Source organism: Bos javanicus, chromosome 3 (genome assembly GCF_032452875.1).
Source record: "Bos javanicus breed banteng chromosome 3, ARS-OSU_banteng_1.0, whole genome shotgun sequence".
In the NCBI taxonomy this organism is placed as follows: Eukaryota; Metazoa; Chordata; class Mammalia; order Artiodactyla; family Bovidae; genus Bos; species Bos javanicus.
Window position 1 is genome coordinate 105862130 of NC_083870.1, and position 15429 is coordinate 105877558.

A 15429-nucleotide genomic window follows, 5' to 3' on the forward strand; every position below is an offset into this window, starting at 1 on the left:
TTTTAAGGAAGCGTGCAGGTGAGCCTCAGAAAGTTTCAGGAACCTGACTAAAGTTTAGTCAAGCAAAAACATATTCAGTAAAAGATTTAATTTAGATCCTTAAGTTCTAGTGTGCTTGTTCAAAACAGCACGAGTATTCATTTATAATCATCACTCAACGTTACTCTTCAAAACATGGTTAATGAAAGGAAAGCAATGTAAAAAAGTTGTGACTGAGCCTAAACTTGAAAAGGCCTGATTTCTGAATTTCGGATCAAGCTGTTTGGCCACAACTCAAAAAAAGGCATAAACGTTTTTTGACATGATCAAGGAATATTGTGTACAATTATAAAAACTGTAGCTTAAATAAAGATTGGTTCATCCTTTTAAGGGAATATTTGGAATTTACCAAATGTCACGTTCCAAAGTGAAGTTGCTAAACTAAACATAACAAAAACAGTGCTCTTTTCAACTCAATTAAAGGGCCTATGGAAATTTTCCATGTGCTGTCACATGGAAAATGCCAGGCAGTTCTAAGAGTTAAACCTGTATCAATCTCTTAACAAGAAAACAAAAAATAGATCCAAAAATTTGCTCCCTGAAAGTTGCAAAGTATCACGACACCCTACCTTACTAAGATGAAATTCAGATGATACCCTAGGTGACTATGCTTACACCTCAGGTGGACACATCAATGAAAAAGAACAGGGGTATCTGAAGTGCAAATGTTTTATTTACATACTTCTTTAAATACTTCCTTTTCCACAACTGAGCACTTAGTGTATAGAATACAACTGCTTTCACCATCTCAACTGATATCTTGTTAAGTTATACACACATGTAATTCTATATATCTTTATAACAAGTTTCAGAATTAAAGAGGAGACTCTGAGATTCAGTAACACTGCCACACCCATTAAAAGCGCCAGTGGGTGGATGAAAATATTACTGAGATTCATACTATATCTTAAACCACATTTTTTCACTTGCATGTTACTATTCAGATTGGAAGAAAAAGTGATATTTACTTCAGAAACTCTTGATAGATATAATTTAACATATAAACTTATTTTATATTCACACTTGCATAATTATATAATTTGTTATAAAAATAATCAGAGATGCTGAATGTAGTTTTCACTGATTCCTTGATTGTTTATGTTTTCCAAGCTCTAAGTTTTATCATTATAAATTAACGTTTTCTGTGATCTTTCCTCTAAAAACTTTATCACTTCCAGAACATGACTGGCATTGATTTTTTTTAATGGGAATTTATTCTTTCAGTTCCTTCAAATTGTTGCATTTCTCCTCACCATGAATTCTCTACTCAATAACTTATCAAATATTAAAGCTTTCTCATATTCATAAGTAAATATTACATATGAATTTTCTGATGTACAATAAGATTTGACTTCTGGGAAAATGGTTTCCCACATTTGCTACATTCATAGGGCCTTTCTCCTGTATGAGTTATCTGATGTCTAAGGAGATGAGACTTCTTGATGAAGGCTTTGCCACATTTAATACATCCATAAGGTTTCTCTCCTGTATGAATTCTTTGATGGGTAACAAGCACAGAACTGTTGCCAAAGGCTTTGCCACATACAATGCATTGATATGGTTTCTCTCCTGTATGAAATTTAGAGTGTTTATAAAGGGACGAACTATACCTAAACGTTTTCCCACATTCCTTACATTCAAATGAGTTCTCAAGTGTATGCGATTTCATGTGTTGATTAAAGGAAGAATTCCAAGTGAATGATTTTCCACACTGACTGCATTCATAAGGCTTCTCTCCAGTGTGGAGTCTCTGATGGACCATGAGTTGTGCTTTATGTGTAAATGCTTTTCCACAATCACTGCACACAAAGGGTCTCTCTCTGTTATGAATTTTCTGATGAGTCGCAAGGTGTGCCTTGCTGCTATAGGCTTTCCCACAGTTGTTGCATTCAAACAGTTTTTTTCTTGTATGATTTTTTTCACGTCTAATGAAATTAAATTTCTTTTTGAAGGCTTTCCCACATTCATTGCATTCATCAGCGTGTTCTCCATTATAACATCTATTATAATTATGAAAGTCCAAAGTAGGCTGCAAACTCTTCCCATATGACTTACATTTATATGATTTTTTTCTTGTAGGATTAAGACTTGTGCTCATATTATAACCATGAAGTCTCTCCACAGTCAGAATTTTATCAAACATGAACAAAATTGAATTTAAAAAATTGTCTTTGCTTTTCTGGTGCTTGTCTGATTCATCAACAAGTGGGCAGTCAGCTTCTAAAAAGGAGTACAATGAAATGTTCCTAGTTAATTTTTGCCATTGACAGTCATAGAAAGAAACTTGATTTCAAATCTAGTCTCATTCTGAAACAAGTATGCTTTCACCTTGCTCCTGAACTTTAAGAATAAAACTGCTAGGGAGGAAAAAGGAGACAGAATGACAGTGAGAATGGGTGGCTTAACTTGTGACCTGGGGGGAAAAAAGAAACGAAACAATAGTAAAATAGCATAAGGTAGTGAGGAGAGTACAAAGAAAATCAAAAAGTTGCTCAACAGGGTGTATGGTCAACTCACAGAACAAAGACAGCCCACTATGGAGATGTGATCAATGGATAGGGAGAGGAACAAGACACAATGGAGTTAAGGGAAAATTAGATTTGGAAGAGGGAGATCAGAATCAGAGTCCTCACTACTTAATTCCTAGATCACCCTGGTAGAATACCTCCCTTTTTTCCTGCATTCATATCTCTTTTTTTCCTCTTGGTCATCTGGCACAATATCAGTTCCCTTCAGGAACATTTTTGTATCTCCAGTCCTCTGCTGCTGCTGCTGCTAAGTCGCTTCAGTCGTGTCCGACTTATGCGACCCCATAGACGGCAGCCCACCAGGCTCCTCCGTCCCTGGGATTATCCAGGCAAGAACACTGGAGTGGGTTGCCATTTCCTTCTCCCTCTCCAGTCTTCTAACCTTATCCAACAGAGGTTGGTGGAGTAAGACTGCAAATCCACATAAGCTGACTACATTATTAGAACTAGATGTATGGGAAGATCCGCCATCATGTTGAGAGGGGAAAGAACAATGAGGATTCTAGGAATTGAGAGAACCAAGCAAGCACTTCGATGCAACGGGCAGTGTGAGGAGTCAAAGTGGAGTGGCAGGACATCCTCCTACACGAGAGCTGAAGAACAGAAAGAGCAGCCCCATGGGAGAGGGGAACTGAGGGTGTCATCTGGGGATCTGATGATGTCAGATGCATGTCAAGTGCACCCAGTCACTTCCAAAGGTATGTGCTTCCTAAAAAGTGTTTCAAAGGTGCCAGTCCCTCACTCACCAACTGGGACCCCAATTTCAAAGACTCCCATCTTCCTGGGTTTCTCTGACTCACCTGGAGAGCTCCAACGTGAGTTCTCTCCCTCCACCATCCATGGTCCTTGTCCTTGCTCCACCTTGAATATCACTGTTGTTTCAGTAACTGGACACCCTGTTCCTGGGAAACAACACAGAACTGGGGACAAAGTGCCAGGAACAACTACCTCATAATTCGGGTTTGCCTCTTGGTGTCTTAGGGCCTGTGAAGGCTGACAAACAGGCTTCAGAACAGAAAAGACCCTTCTTCACTTAGGAGACAGAAGCATAAACACAGCACCTGATCCCCAAAGGAGATGAAGAATCTTTGACTAATGAAGTTCAAGGCCAAACTTGCTAATGCTTCAGAATGTTCAGAGCTTTCACAGGTCTTAAAGGAAGGGTACTGTTAAAACATTCTGAGTTACAACTAAAAAGTTACCACCCACTGTCCTTACCCACTGAGATGAGGTTTCTAAAGTTCTCCAACATCACATCCCAATACAGGGTTCTCTGATCACAGTCAAGCAGCTGCCACTCCTCTGGGGTGAATTCCACAGCCACATCCTGGAGTGTCACTGATCCCTGTAATAGTACATGGATCTTCAAACTAAAGTGTGCATCATTTTCGGACTTGTAAGAGTCATGGCAGCCTCTTAGGATCATATCATGTTCGTTGATGAGTTTTCAAAGTTATGTATGAAAACTACTATACACCTGATTCAGAAATATACTTTGTGATAGAAACAAAAATTATATTAAAAATATTCAAATAGTATCAGAACAATTCAATAGCAGAAAGAATAGTCTTTTATTTTTTTTTAATTTTATTTTTAAACTTTACATAATTGTATTAGTTTTGCCAAATATCAAAATGAATCCACCACAGATATACATGTGTTCCCCATCCTGAACCCTCCTAAGAATAGTCTTTTAAATGAATGGTGTTGGGACAGTTGGATATCCACATGCAGAAGAATGAAGTTGGACTCCCTCCAACCCACACACCTCATATCATAATAAAAGAAAGTGAAGTCGCTCAGTTGTGTCCAACTCTTTGTGACCCCATGGATTATAGCCTACACCAGGCTTCTCCATCCAAGGGATTTTTCAGGCAAGAGTACTGGAGTGGGTTGCCATTTCCTTCTCCAGGGGATCTTCTCGACCCAGGGATCGAACCCGGGTCTCCTGCATTGTAGGCAGAAGCTTTTACCCTCTGAGCCACCAGAGAAGTCATCATAATAAAAATAAACTAAAAATGGATCAGAGACCCAATGTAAGAGTTAAACTACAGGTAACTCTTGAACAACTTGGGGGTTAGGGTGCCAACCCTCCCCACAGTCAAAAATCCACATAAGTTTACAGACACCTCTATATCTGTGGTTCCACAACCATGAATTCAATGAACCACGGGTCATGTAGTACTACAGTATGTATTTACTGGAAAAAACCTGCACCTAAGTGGATCCACACAGTTCAAAGCTGTGTTATTCAAAGGTCAACTGTATATAATTCTTACATGAAAACAGGGAGTAAATATTTATGACATAGGATTTGGTAACGGTTTCTTAGACATGACAGAAAAAGTGTGATAAAAGAAAAATAGATAACTTGGAATTCATCAAAATTAAGCATTTTTGTGCTTCAAAGGACACCATGAAGAATGTGAAAAAGACAACTCACAAAATAGCAGGAAATATTTGTAAATCATATATCTGAAAAGAGAATTGTCTCTAAAAGAAAAAGAATTCTTACAACAATAAAAAGAAAACTCAATTTAAAAATGGGCAAAGGATGTGAACAGACATTTTTCAAAAGACAGATATGATCCAAAAGCACATGAAAAGATGTACAAATCAAAATCACAATGAGATATCACTTTACATCCAGCAGGATGGCTAAAATCAAAGGCAGACAATGACAAGTTTTTCACAAGGGTAGGGAGAAACTAGAACTCTCATACACTGCTGATGGAATTGTAAAATGGTGCAGCAACTATGGAAAACAATTTAGGAGTTTTTCAAAACATTAGAGTTACCATATACCCAGCAATTTTTCCTAGGTATATACCCAAAAGAGTTGGGAACATGCTGCTAAGTTGCTTCAGTTGTGTCTGACTCTGTGCGACCCCATAGACGGCAGCCCACCAGGCTCCCCGTCCCCGGGATTCTCCAGGCAAGAACACTGGAGTGGGTTGCCATTTCCTTCTCCAATGCATGAAAGTGAAAAGTGAAAGTCAAGTCACTCAGTCGTGTCAGACTCTTAGCGGCCCCATGGACTGCAGCCTACCAGGCTCCTCCGTCCATGGGATTTTCCAGGCATGAGTACTGGAGTGGGGTGCCATTGCCTTCTCCGAGGGAACATATGTCCACACAAAAATCATACACACATGTCCATGGCAGAATTATTCATAGCAGGCAAAAGTGGTAACAATATGGGTATTGAGCAAGTAATAAATGAATAAACAAAATGAGGTATATCCATATGATCCAATATTATTCAGTACTAAAAGGGACTCTATGACATAGATGATCCCTGAAAATATTGTGGTAGGTGAAAGAAGCCAGTCACAAGAGATCACATATTGTACAGTTCAATTTGTATGAAATTTTCAGAATAGGCAAATCCATAAAAACATAAAGTAATTCAGGGCTGGGGGAAGGAAGGAATGGGGAGTAGCTGTTAATTGGTATCGGGTTTCTTTTGAGGATATGAAAATGTTCTGAGATTAGTGATGACAGTTTCAGAATTGTGCTAACACACTAATTTTAAGGTGGTCAACTTATAATAAGTGAATTAAGTCTTAATAAAATTATTTTAAAATACTGCTTATATGTTCTTCACTCATTCACTCACATAATATTTAATGAGGACATACCAAGTATAGTACCGCTGCTGCTGCTGCTAAGTCGCTTCAGTCGTGTCCGACTCTGTGTGACCCCATAGACAGCAGCCCACCAGGCTCCCCGTCCCTGGGATTCTCCAGGCAAGAACACTGGAGTGGGTTGCCATTTCCTTCTCCAGTGCATGGAATTGAAAAGTGAAAGTGAAGTCGCTCAGTCATGTCCGACTCTGTGCAACCCCATGGACTGCAGCCTACCAGGCTCCTCCGTCCATGGGATTCTCCAGGCAAGAGTACTGGAGTGGGGTGCCATTGCCTTCTCCGAGTACAGTACTTTTTTTCTTAGTACTAGTGATACAAAAAAGAAAAAAATTATTACTGCCCTCAGTAATCTTGCAGCCTATTAAACACTACAAAATAAATGTATAAAGGTAATTAGATGTTAAATAGGCTATAAAGTTAACAGGCTAGACTTATATAAGCATAATAAAATAGAAAAACACAGATTTTTATATGATAAAATATATCCTCTTAACCATGAATCAAAATCATTTTTAATTTAAACTGAAATTAAAAAGGCACATAGCAACATTTCTATCACAAAGAGATAGTTAAGACCATATAAGGAAGCAAACTAAAACCTACAAGCTTTTTTTTAATGCCACAGAATCTTTTTATTTAGAAGAAATATAATTTTGTAAATGAAATGTAACTGGAAAACAGTTATGCCTCTATTTGTTTTACTTCAACTACAAGGGCAGAGTTGAGCAGTTGTCAGGGAAGCCATATAGCCTTAAAGCCTAAAATATTTATTGTTTGTCCCTTTAATGGGAAGAGTATTATAAATTCTTTAAACTGTTATGTTAAAACCATGAAATATATTATTGACAAGTATAAAAAGAGGATATGAGGGGAAAAGTTCCCAATTTATGAAAACAATCTTAGTAAGCTAAGAATCCTTAACTTGATTAAAAATAAAAAACCAAAGAACAACTATCTACCAGAATATAAGACACTGGAAGAATTCCCATTAAAACTGGACCAGAAAAGATTCTGGCTAGCAATTACATTCAAAATTATAGTACTAGAAATCCTGTCCATTGCAATAAGACAAAAAAAAAACCAATGGAGATAAGCAAATAAGGGACAAAACTCCATTTGAAGAGTATATGATGGTCTATCTAGAAAATCTAAGACTAAACTAAAAAACTCTTAGACTTAGTAAGAGTTCTGTAAGTTGAATAAAGTCAAACAGACAAATCTATACTTTCCTATGCACCAGAATAGCCAGTTAGAAAATATTATGAAAAAAATATTCATCCCATTCTCAATAGCAACTTAAACCATGTGTAAGAATAAACATGATAAGAAATGTATAAGAATTTACATACATAAAAACCTATACAACTATAATGAAGGACCACAATAAAAATGCAAATAAAATGAAGAACTCATTATTGAAAAGTTATGAATTCTCTCCAAATTTATCTAAAAGTATAATGCAATCACAATAATGATACCTAATCTATCCCCTGGGTCGAGAAGATCCCCTGGAGGAGGGCATGGCAACTCACTCCAGTATTCTTGCCCGGAGAACCCCCACAGACTGGCAGGCTACAGTCCATGGGGTCGCAAAGAATCAGACACAAATGAGCGACTAAGCACAGCATAGCACAGCACACATGGACTTGCAAACAGAGTTCTTGGCACTATGTTCCCTGCTTATTCTAGGGAACACTCTTAAGGTCATTGGAAATCGGATGTTATATTTATCACAGAATTGTTACTGGCAATACTGTTGCTAACATAACCTCTTTGAAACATTATTGTAATATTTTCTTTGGAATTGTAATATTTTCTTTGGAGAACTGTGCTAGGAAAGATTTTACTTATCAGGGGAATTGTTCGGCTTTATGCTCCTGGACAAAGCCAATACTGTGGTTGGCTACCCATTTTCTATGATCACCAGAAGAGTGGGTACACATATGAGGCTCTGCTGCTGTTGCTGCTAAGTCGCTTCAGTCGTGTCCGACTCTGTGCGACCCCATAGACGGCAGCCCACCAGGCTCCCCCATCCCTGGGATTCTCCAGGCAAGAACACTGGAGTGGGTTGCCATTTCCTTCTCCAATGCAGGGAAGTGAAAAGCGAAAGTGAAGTTGCTCAGTCGTGTCCGACTCTTAGCGACCCCATGGACTGCAGCTTGCCAGGCTCCTCCGTCCATGGGATTTTCCAGGCAAGAGTACTGGAGTGGGGTGCCATTGCCTTCTCCGATATGAGGCTCTACCTAAATGCTGAAAAACCTTATAACCTGGATATCAATTTATCAATTTTCTGAATTTCCTATTGGACCTGATCTATTCAGTCTACATTCTCCCTAACTATATATAATCTCCTTTTTATACGGATTTTTAAAAAAGAGATTTGGACCTCCTGCTTTCTGAGATGGTGCGCACTCTGTCTATGGACTGTGCATCTCTCTAAATAAATCCACTTCTTACCCATCAAAAAAAAGAGACAGATTTTAATAACAATAAATGGACGCCTTACCTTGAAGTTGATCATTTCTGCCTCTCTGCACAGAGATCTATGAAAGTAGAAATGGGGAAGAGAATAAAGACATGAAATACCAGGACTACAATGGAGAACCCTGCTCTACGGGAACAGAAGCACATACAGTGCAGTCTGAGAAAAGGCCACCCTGTGAGAGAATGATGTTTCCAGCAAGTCAGAAATGTCCACATTTTATAAGCAATGATCTTATATTAGTAGGCTGTACATTTCTATCCTACTGACCTAATAGCAAATCATTAACCTTAACCAGTGACAGGTTTTTTTCTCCCAGAAATTCATTCTAAGTAGATAATAATGAATGAGTTAAAGTGATAACTAAAAGCCTCATCTCTCAAGCTCAGTTATCTTTGGAAGTCATTCCTTCCTGTGATTCTCTGGCCTCTGTTCTGTAGGTGGATTGGGTAAGAGATCTCAAATTAGGTTTTATGAAGAGGCTGGATGCAGGGAAAGTGGGGGAGGGATTTTTTTTTTAAGCTGAAGTCTTAAACTGAGACTCTAAATCTCAATCTCTCTCTCTCAATCTCACCATCTCCTACAGGCCCAACCTGGGCTTTTTGAAATTCCAACCAGAACTGCTCGAGCCCTAGAAAGGCTAAAATGTGCAAGAGGCACTCTCAGCTTTATTTACAATCATCACTGGAAAATCTGCAGATTCACCAAGGGTTCTTTTTTTAAAAAAACTTTATTTTGTATTGGGGTATAGCCGATTAATAATATTGTGGGAGTTTCAGGTGAACAGCAAAGTGACTCAGCCATACACATACCATGAGTTTTTTTAATGACAAACCAAAATTTACTTAGCATATATAAAAATATTTCGAAAGAAAAATAAATCCAATGATTTGTTTTGCAGGTTCTTTTCAACTTGCAAAAAGAATGAAATTTGAAGGAAATTCATCTGGAGTTTAACTCTCAGATCATCTATACTAAACTGCCTGAGTCCAAGCAAGTTAAACTCACCTTTCTGCTTCAGTTAACTCATATACAAAATAGAGATAATACTTACTTCAGATGATTGTTGTGAGTGTTGACTAAAAAAATATAGTAGAGAATTATTTTATTTGGTGGGAATGTTAGCCTGGGAGACCGCATCTCAGTAACTCTGGGAAAACTGCTCCAAGGAGGCAGGAGAGGAAGTCAGGCTACACACAAGTTTGCAACAAAGGAAGCAGGCAGGCTGAACCTCAAATATCAGTATCAAGTTAAGGAATTTAGCATTCTTTGTATGGGAAGATGCAAGCCTCTGGGCTCACTGAATTCATTCCTTTCATATTCACCTCAGCTATCTGGGGCTAATCCTGTTTCCTTGTTCACCTTACTTCTGGCATTCTCCCAGCTCCAAAGCAATCACCGTGGGGCAGGGGGCGGGCAGCAGCTTCTGCTGGATCGCAGTTTTAGCAGCCCTCATTCACATTTGGAAGCCACGTACCACTGATAGCTGTGACATTTCTTGTTTATTAATATGGCAGGAGATATTTTCATTTCACATGAAAATACCCTAAAGCATGCACCGAAGTTTCTCTAAAAATGTTTTCTTCCTAGATCCCTGAAAATGGTTTACTATTTCCTTTTGTAGGCTTTAGTAAGGCCAAAGGTGCTTTTGTCATCAGGAAAGGTGCAGTTTAAAGCACAAGAGCAGGAATGCAAACTGAACTTGCTCAAGCCGCAACTGGGATCTAGGAACCCACGGAGTGGCAGTTGGACCCTTCCCTTGCTTTCTCTGAACTACTCCAGAATCGGACAGGACCCACACACCCAAACTGGAAGTCACCGCATGTGAGGGTTTTCACGTTTTATTTTCGTTGGGTAAGCCAATAAAGCGGTCCCTTTCTTCCTGCCCTTTCCTTGTGTCCCCCAAGTTCTGTAGAGTCATACTTGCCAGCTTTGCACCGCCACACTCCCAGCTCCGGCTCTAAGCTGGAGATCAGGTTACGGAGATCTCCCAGATTCGGGAGATACCCCAACTTTCACTTCATGCAGTACTGGTTCAAAAATTACAGAATACCGGCTACCACCCCACTGCGCGTGTCCGGAAATAACTCTTCGCCCAGAGTTCCCAGGCTCCCGCGGGGTGCAGGCTATTCATCCAATACTACATTTCCCATAAAGCCTATGGAGCTTATTTCTGGAATGCGTCGGTTCTGCCTCCTTAGAGGGAGACTCCAGATCTGGTATTTCTGGGGCTGCTTGAAGAGACATGCTCACTTATAAAAGGGAGATGTGGATACCATTTTTGTTTAAAAGCTATAGACCTCAGAATTTTTAAATACTGGAAAATCTAAGTCAGCAGTTTGCTAAGAGAATAATTTGCCTTTACTCAGTTCAGTCTTTTCTAGTAAAACAGTAGCTTAGGTCAGAAACATGAAGAGGACCCAACAAAGAAGACTGAGACGGAATAATCCCGAGGCAGATGGAAAAGGAGGAAGGTTTGGATCTGCAAAATCAAGGGAAGAGAACGTTTCAAGGAGGAGGGAGTGATCCATTGCATTAACTGCTGCTGATAGGTTAGGTAGGATGAGAAGTAATAATTGACCATTGGATCGAGCAGTTCGGGGATGGCTGAAACTTGCCCTTTTGGTGTACTGATGGAAGTTTGATGAAGTCTGACAAGAATTAGGAGTGGGATGAAACAATGGGAGAAGGCAAGTACTTACAGACATACTCCTTCAATTTTTTAAAGATGAATAGGAAAGTAAAACTGTCCATTGCAGATGGATTTGGGGTTCAGAAATTTTTTTTAAGATGGAAGAAATTACAGTGTTTGTACCCTATTTAAAATGATACAATGGAGAGGGGAAAATCAACAATACAGGAGAGACAGGACAGTTGCAAGAGCAAAGTCCTTGAGGAAAGAAGGGATAGAATCCAGCACACAATTGGGAGGATCAGTTCTAAGCAAGAGCCTGGGCAATTTATTCATTGAAATAACCGGAGAAGCAGAATCAATAGGTACAGATTTGGTGGGGGGAGAATGAGGATATCCTCCCTGAGTGTTTGTATTTTATAAGTGAAATTGAAAGCTCAAAGTGAAGTTAGGGAGAAGGTATTTGAGATATGAGGAAAGAAAAGATAAGAAATTCTGCATTAGACTGATTCTAATATTTTTTTCATATTTCAACATATGTGAAATTGCTGTCTCACAAATGATGACATGCCATAGTTTAATTGGTAGACTTTTTCTTTCCTAGTAATATGTAAAATAATGATGTATCTTATAATCAGTGGCATCTGAGATTCTAATGTTAGTTATTTAGGAATGTGGGGAAGTGAATGGATTCAGAAAATGAAGTACTATTACACAGCACCATTAAGATCTCACTTGATGCTCACCATTAAGATCTCACTTGATGCTAGTAAGCTCTTGACTTTACTGGCGTTTTCAATGTCATAAACACATTTTTATATCTTATTTTTAAAAAATCATTTCTTGACTTTAGCTCACAAGCAATTGTGCCATTTCCTAGCTTTCTTTCTTTTTTTTAAGGTTTTGACTGTGTCCTGCAGCTTTGGTAGTTCTGTGACCAAGGATCAAACCCATGCCCCCTGCAGTTAAAGAGCACTGTCTTTTTTTTTTTTTTTTGGCCTAACTTTTAATTTGGAAACACTCAAACTCACAGAAAACTTGCAAGCAGAGTACAAAGAACCATTTGTTTAGGACCGCAACGACCTAAAAAAGGAAGTTCAGTTCAGTCCCTCAGTCATGTCAGACTCTTTGTGACCCCATGGACTGCAGCATGCCAGGCTTCCCTGTCCATCACCAACTCCCAGAGCTTGCCTAGCATCAGGGTCTTTTTCAATGAGTCAGTTCTTCACATCAGGTGGCCAAAGTATTGGAGCTTCAGTTTTAGCCTCAGTCCTTCCAATGAATATTCAGGACTGATTTCCTTTAGGATTGACTGCTTTGATTTCCTTGCAGTCCAAGGGACTCTCAAGAGTCTTCTCCAACACCACAGTTCAAAAGCATCAACTCTTCAGTGCTCAGCTTTCTTTATAATCCAACTCTCACATCCATATGTTACTGGAAAAATCATAGCTTTGACTATACGGACCTTTGTAGGCAAAGTAATGTCTCTGCTTTTTAATATGCTCTCTAGGTTGGTCATAGCATTTCTTCCAAGGAGCAAGCGTCTTTTAATTTCATGGCTGCAGTCATCATCTGCCGTGATTTTGGAGCCCAAGAAAATAAAGTCTGTCAGTATTTCCATTGTTTCCCCATCTATTTGCCATGAAGTGATGGGACTGGATGCCATGATCTTAGTTTTCTGCCATGTTGAGTTCTAAGCCAGCTTTTTCACTCTCCTCTTTCACGTTCATCAAGAGGCTCTTCTTCAGTTCTTTGCTTTCTGCCATAACGGTAGTGTCATCTGCATATCTGAGGTTATTGATATTTCTCCCGGCAATCTTGATTCCAGCTTGTGCTTCATCCAGCCCAGCATTTCGCATGATGTACTCTGCATATAAGTTAAATAAGCAGGGTGACAATATACAGCCTTGACATATTCCCTTCCCAATTTGGAACCAGTCTATTGTTCCATGTCCAGTTCTAGCTGTTGCTTCTTGACCTGCATACAGATTTCTCAGGAAGCAGGTCAGGTGGCCTGGTATTCCCATCTCTTTCAGAATTTTGCATAGTTTGTTGTGATCCACACAGTCAAAGGCTTTGGCATAGTCAATAAAGCAGAAGTAGATGTTCTTTCTGGAATTCTTTTGCTTTTTCAATGATCCAACGGATGAAACCAGGAAAATAAACAAATATACCTCCTGCCCCCAACTGGAATCAACCAGACAGCACTGTCCCCCAACACGAGGGGTCCCATGATGCCCCCTCATCCTACCTAAGGATGCTTAGCTGGCACTGGCTGGGCCCAGGCCTGCCTCTCAGAGGTGGTTGACCAACATCTCCAATGGCTTGGGTCACTTTGTGGAAGCGAAGTCTTAATTACTGGGCCACCAAGGAAATACCCCTGGCTTTCTTTCTGAGGAAGATTTCCCTAAAGAGTTGCTTCTTGGTTCTGCCTACATTTTCTCACCTCCAGTTCTCTCTTAAATCCACTCTAACTGGCTTCTTGACCATAACCACACTCCTAAAACTGCTCTTGTCCATTTACCAAGGAAATTCCACTTGAAAAACTAAATGGGTTTTCTTTGTCCTCATCATATTTGACTTCAACAGCATTTAAGATAAATGACATATTTCCTTATTTTGTTTTTTACAACATCTCACGAAAGATAATTTCTCCCACCTCACTAATACTGTTTCTCTATTTTCTTTATTGAATAATCTTCCTCTATTCCACCTCCAAATGTTGGAATACTTGGCCTTGGGTCTTTTCTTTTTGAAGTTTTCCTCAAATGGTCTCATTCAGCCCCACAATTTTAAATACCATTTATTTGATGACAAATTTCTTTGATTTAACTGACACATCTGTATCTCCACCCCTCATCTCTCCCCTGAATTTCTGAGCCCTAATTCCTTATGCCTACTTGAAATCTCCCCTTAAAAGCTACCTTCAACTTCACATGTTCAAATCAACCTATTAATCCTGTCCCCACCCACACTCCCACTATAACACTTCTCCTAGTTCAATAAATGTATCATTCACCTGGTTACTTGAGCAAAAATTTAGGAGCCATCCTTCATTTCTCTTATTCCTGTTTCCTTTCTTTGATTTATTTGTATTTGGCTTTCATCCCCAGTTCTGAATCAGAGCTCCTAAAACTCTTGGAATTTCCTAAGATATGAGAATGAGCATATCTTTTGTTATGTTAATGAGGTGACTTTTGGACAGCACCTAAGGATGAGGGCTGACTGTCCGGAAAACCAAACCACATGATTAGAGGGTTAGAACTTTCAGTCCCACATCTCCTAACCTATGGGGAAGGGAGAGAGGTTGGAGATTGAATCAATTGCCAATGGCCAATGATTTAATCAGTCACGGCTATGTAATGAAGACTCCATAAAACCCCAAAAGGGGACTTCCCTGGTGGTCCAGTGGTTAAGAATCCACCTGCCAATGCAGGGGACACAGGTTCAGTCCCTGGTCCGGAAGATTCAACATACTGCAGGCAACTAATCTGTGTGCCACAACAACTGAGACCATGCACCCCAGAGACCATGTCCTGCAACAAGAGGAGCCACCACAATGAGAAGCCCACACAATAACTAGAGAGTAACCCCTGCTCACAACCAGGTTGGTGAACACGTGAAGGTATGGGGAGAGCCATGTACCCATAGAGGGCATGGAAGATCTGCACCCTTTACTGATACCTTACGTTATGCATCTCTCCATATGGCAATTCTTGAGTTATATCCTTTAATAATAAACTAGTAGTCTAGTAAGTAAAATGTTTCTCTGAGTTCTGTGAGCCATTTGAGTAAATTAATCAAGTCCAAGGAAGAGGTTGTTGAAACCTCCAACCTATAGCCAGCAGGTCAGAAAGACAAGTAGGCAACCTGGACTTGTATCACCGAGCAGGGAAACTTCCCTCCCATTTTCTGGGTGTTTGTCTAGACTTCAGTGTCATTTCTAAATATTTGGGAGAATTCAGCAGTAAATCATCTGGGCCTACAGCTTTCTTTGTGGGGAGGTTTTAAACTACAAAATCAACCTCTTTGTTGGATATAGGGCTATTATTTAGGTTGCAAATTTCTTCAGAGAGCTTTGGTAGTTTGTATCTTTCAAGGAAT

The 15429-nt window shown here is 39.5% G+C and overlaps 1 protein-coding gene across 5 annotated transcripts in view; it reads right to left on the reverse strand.

Annotated features, from left to right (window-relative positions):
* Positions 1-690: 690 nt before the first annotated feature.
* ZNF684 (zinc finger protein 684) overlaps positions 691-15429 on the reverse strand; it is a 30081-nt gene continuing 15342 nt past the window's right edge. Inside the window, exons 1-5 of one of the 5 annotated variants that reach the window (XM_061412355.1) lie at positions 10621-13537; positions 8718-8754; positions 3786-3912; positions 3368-3469; positions 691-2259 (exon numbers count right to left, since the gene is read on the reverse strand). In XM_061412355.1, the coding sequence (XP_061268339.1) occupies positions 1355-2259; positions 3368-3469; positions 3786-3912; positions 8718-8732 (1149 nt within the window). In that variant the 5' untranslated portion in view covers positions 8733-8754; positions 10621-13537 and the 3' untranslated portion in view covers positions 691-1354. The other 4 variants (XM_061412356.1, XM_061412358.1, XM_061412360.1 and 1 more) reach the window with 4 other exon arrangements.